General features: G+C 41.8%; 2 protein-coding genes across 2 annotated transcripts in view; both read left to right on the plus strand.

Annotated features, from left to right (window-relative positions):
- Positions 1-5,000, plus strand: part of LOC113814627 (uncharacterized) — a 204,707-nt gene that overhangs the window by 100,058 nt on the left and 99,649 nt on the right. The gene's annotated exons all lie outside the window — the stretch shown is intronic.
- LOC138865799 (GATA zinc finger domain-containing protein 14-like) lies at positions 2,692-3,807 on the plus strand. Its single transcript, XM_070137128.1, has 2 exons — positions 2,692-2,732; positions 2,967-3,807. The coding sequence occupies exons 1-2, from the start codon at positions 2,692-2,694 to the stop codon at positions 3,805-3,807; spliced, it is 882 nt and encodes a 293-aa protein (XP_069993229.1).

A 5,000-nucleotide genomic window follows, 5' to 3' on the forward strand; every position in this document is an offset into this window, starting at 1 on the left:
GGGTAGGGGATAGCGAGGCAGAGGGGTGGGGGGGAGGGAGGGAGGGTGGGTAGGGGGATAGCGAGGCAGAGGGGCAAAGGGGTAAGGGGGAGGGGAGGGAGGGAAGAAAATGGCGCTTGGGCACACAAATCGGGGCACAGAGATGTCTAAATGGGCTTGGGTAAGGGAGGTAGGGGTGAGGGGTAGGAGGGAGGGGTATGGATGGCGTGAGAGGTAGGGGGTGGGGTAAGGGCGATGGGCGATGGGGGTAGCGGGGGTGAGGAGGACCAGGGTGACGAGGGGAGATGAGGAAAGACCAGGGGAATGAGTAGGAATGAGGGGAAGGGAAGGAAATGATGAAGTCATGAGCGGGGTATGGTAAAGATGGGACCCTCTCGTGCTCTTTGCCCATTTCTCTCTCTCTCTCTCCTCTTTCTCTCTCTCTCTCTCTCTCTCTCTCTCCTCTTTCTCTCTCTCTCTCTCCTCTTTCTCTCTCTCTCTCTCCTCTTTCTCTCTCTCTCTCTCTAGTCACCAAACTTAACTCGATCCTAACGTGACCAATCTATCTAATCCTACCCTATCTTATTTTATCCTATTCTACCCTAACCTATCCTATTCAGTCTTATCCCGCCCTATCCTCTGCCATTCCACCCCGTCCCGACCTTAACCAGCCCGTCATGAAAGGGTTAATCCGTCACTCCAGTGTCGTGGTCTTGCTCGGGAGGCGACTGACGGAGGCATTTGGTAGCTGTCCCGACTGCAGCGCCACTGCGGGAAGGGGCGAAAGAAGACGTGTGTATACATATATGTATGCATGTGTGTATGTGTATATCTACATATCTATACATATATGTATGTATATATATATATATATATATATATATATATATAAATATACAAATATATGTATATATGTGTATATATATGTATATATATGCATGTTTAAATGTATGTATGTATTATGTATGTATATGCATATATTTACATATTTACATATTTACACATACATAGATACATACAAGTGTGTCTGTGTTTGTTTGTGTGTGTGTGTGTGTGTGTGTGTGTGTGTGTGTGTGTGTGTGTGTGTGTGTGTGTGTGTGTGTGTGTGTGTGTGTGTGTGTGTGTGTGTGTGTGTGTACACAAATACATATACATACATACATACATTACTATATATATATATATATATATATATATATATATATATATATATATATATATGCATGTGTACACAGCTATACACATACAAAGACATACACATACATACACACACACACACACACAGAAAAGACCCCAAGACGCAGCCTGCCAGGCCCTCTCTCCCGCGGCCATAACCCGAGCACGGAGACTCTCCCTCCCTCCACGCGCGCTCGGTCCGACGCACTGAAACATTCACGCCTCGGCCGCCAGATGTCGTGACACAGAAAGCCTCTCGTGACAAAAGAGCGGAGCGAAGCGAAAGGAACCCCGCAGCTCGCGCCTCAACGGCATCAATAAATTAAAGAGATTAGAACTCGCTCACAAAAAAAAATATATAACAATGTTTTAAATGCATTTCTAAGACTTTAAAACAAAACTCAGTACAGTAGAAAACCAGCAAAAAAAAGATTTTACTTTGATGGCGGCCATTCGGTCCCGATACGAAGTTTAAGTCACGTGACAGGCCGCGCGCCGTCACGACACATCCGTTTCGCTCAATCAAATGAAAGTCAAGTTTATCTTAAAAGGAGGGAAATAATGCCTGGCTCTTCAGATCCAAAGGTTGCTGCTGTAGTGGATGGCTTTCGTGTGTCTACAGAGAATAATTATCCCCCCCCCCCCCTTTCACCTCTCCCTACCGGCACTGAATAAAGAAAGAAAGAAAGAAAAACTAAAAAAAGAAAAAAAAAAGAAAGAATGACATGAAAAACATCACCAGAAAAAGAAAGAAAGAAAAAAACACACGAAAAAAAACGAAAAAAAAGAAAACGAAAGAATGACATGAAAAAACATCACCGGAAAAAGAAAGAAAGAAAAACACACGAAAAAAAACGAAAAGAAAGAAAGAAAACGAAAGAATGACGACATGAAAAACATCACCGGAAAAAGAAAGAAAAAAACACACGAAAAAAAACGAAAAACAGAAAAGAAAGAATGACGACATGAAAAATATCACCGAAAAAGAAAGGAAAAAAACACGAACACACGAAAAAAAGAAAGAAAACGAAAGAATGACGACATGAAAAACATCACTGAAGAAAAGAAAGAAAGAAAAAAACACACGAAAAAAAACGAAAAAAGAAAGAAAAAGAAAGATTGACGACATGAAAAACATCACTGAAGAAAAGAAAGAAAGAAAAAACACGAAAAAAAACGAAAAAAAGAAAGAAAAAGAAAGATTGACATGAAAAACATCACCGGAAAAAGAAAGAACGAAAAACACACACGAAAAAAAAACGAAAAAAAGAAAAAAAACGAAAGAATGACGACATGAAAAACATCACCGGAAAAAAGAAAGAAAGAAAAAAAACACGAAAATAACGAAAAAAAAAGAAAGAAAAAGAAAGATTTACGACATGAAAAAACATCACGGGAAAAATTAAGAAAGAACGAAAAAACACACGAAAAAAAACGAAAAAAAAAAGAAAAAGAAAGATTGACGACATGAAAAACATCAATGAAAAAAAGAAAGAAAGAACAAACACGCAAAAAAAAACAAAATAAAAACGAGACATGAAAAACAATTCACGTGGCGCAGGTCCGGTCACGTTAAGGTATGTAGATAACGATAGGAAAAAGTAATAAACAAATACCTCCGGAACTTCTAGGTATGTAGAACAAACTACAAGTCCCTCACTAAAAACAAATACACACACACGCGAGTAACAGATAAACACGAAACAAACTCTGCCGACATGCGAAGACAACAACAACAGCAACACTCGCAACAAAATAAAATAATACAACTACAAAATCAGCAAAAACAACCATTACAAGCAAAATAACAGGACAAACAACCACTACAAGCAAAATAACAGCACAAACAACCACTACAAGCAAAATAACAGCACAAACAACCACTACAAGCAAAATAACAGCACAAACAACCACTACAAGCAAAATAACAGCACAAACAACCACTACAAGCAAAATAACAGCACAAACAACCACTACAAGCAAAATAACAGCACAAACAACCACTACAAGCAAAATAACAGCACAAACAACCACTACAAGCAAAATAACAGCACAAACAACCACTACAAGCAAAATATATGCACAAACAACCACTCCAAGCAAAATAACAACACAAACAACCACTACAAGCAAACAAAGAGCACGAACAACCACTACAAGAAAAAGAACAGCACAAACAACCACTACAAACAAAATAACAGCACAAGAAACAAGTACAGACAAAATAACCACACAAACAACCAATACAAGCAAAATAACAACGCAAACATCCACTACAAGCAAAATAGCAACACATATAACCACTACAAGCCAGATAATAGGACAAACAACCACTACAAGCAAAATAACAGCACAAACAACCACTACATGCAGAATAACAGCGCAAACAACCACTACAAGCAAAATAACAGCACAAACAACCACTACAAGCAAAACAACAGCACAAACAACCACTACAAGCAAAATAACAGCACAAACAACCACCACAACAAAACAACAACAACCACCAGAAGAACAACAAGAACACCACCACCAGGCCCAGAGACACGTTCCATCGGCGCTCTTGAGGAACACGCCACATTGTCCAGAAAATTAAGCCCTGCCCTCTTTAACTCTAACGAGAAAACTTTTAAACGTCATAATAACTCATGAAGAAAAGATTGCCGGCTTTTTTCCCCCTCCCTCTTTCTCAAATCGTCACAGAAGTAGTAGCTGCAGTTTCCAAAAAAGAATTCTTGGGAAAATGAGGGAGAGTTTTACCCACGTGGGGTCGATCCGGGATATATACTTTGCTCTTTAAATACTCAACATTTCCTATATAACGAGCAAATAAACGAATGAATAAAGAGTTTTCAACAACGAAAGACAAGAGAAGAGAGAGAAAAGGGAACAAGGGAGGAGGAAAAAATAGCGACCGACCGAACAGCTGCATCCGATTTCCTTCACGACTGACTTCGACAGCGTACAGCACATTACTTTCAATTCGGTCGATTCCTCGTCGCTTGGCTTAAATACTTAACAACTCTCTTCATACACTCCCTTTGTAACGAGTAAATATAGAAAATAGTAAAACACGAATATAAAAAAAAAGAGAACGACAGGTGAAAGAAGAGAGAGGAAAATGGGAAAAAGGCGGGAAAAATAACAATCGAGTAGCTGCGTCCGATTTCCTTCGCGACTGACTTCGACGACGACACGTGCAACGTATTAGCTTCAACTCAATCGATTCCTCGGTCGCCGATTGGAACACTAACCCAGTCTCTGCTTTTGACGATCATTCTGCATTCATTCTATCGCGGTTTTATACATTTTTTCCCCCTTAACGTGTGTGAAAGTTTGTGCGTTCGTGTGGCTGTGTGAACGTGTGATTTTGGGCGATTTTGTGACTCCTCGTGTGTGTGTGTGTGTGTGTGTGTGTGTGTGTGTGTGTGTGTGTGTGTGTGTGTGTGTGTGTGTGTGTGTGTGTGTGTGTGTGTGTGTGTGTGTGAATGCGTGCGTATGTGTGTATGAATGCGTGTGTTCGTGTGAATGCGTGCATGTACGTGTGAATACGTGCGTGTGCGTATGAATGCTTGCTTATGCGTGTGAATGCGTGCGTATGTGCGTATGAATATGTGTTCGTGTGAATGCGTGCGTGTCCGCATGTACCTGCGGCCTTCGTACGAACGAGTGCGTGCACACAATACGAGCGTGTGTGCGTGCGTGCGTGGCTCCGCTCCCCCGCCGCCGAACCAGCGCCCCGGCGAGCGACACGACCCCGAGGCCGGAAAGGCGGCGCGGGCGGGGGGGGGGGGGGGGCGTCCGTGATGGGGCGAGCGGGAAGGACGGACGCGGGATGTGGCCGT

This window comes from Penaeus vannamei, chromosome 22 (assembly GCF_042767895.1).
Source record: "Penaeus vannamei isolate JL-2024 chromosome 22, ASM4276789v1, whole genome shotgun sequence".
Classification (NCBI taxonomy): domain Eukaryota; kingdom Metazoa; phylum Arthropoda; class Malacostraca; order Decapoda; family Penaeidae; genus Penaeus; species Penaeus vannamei.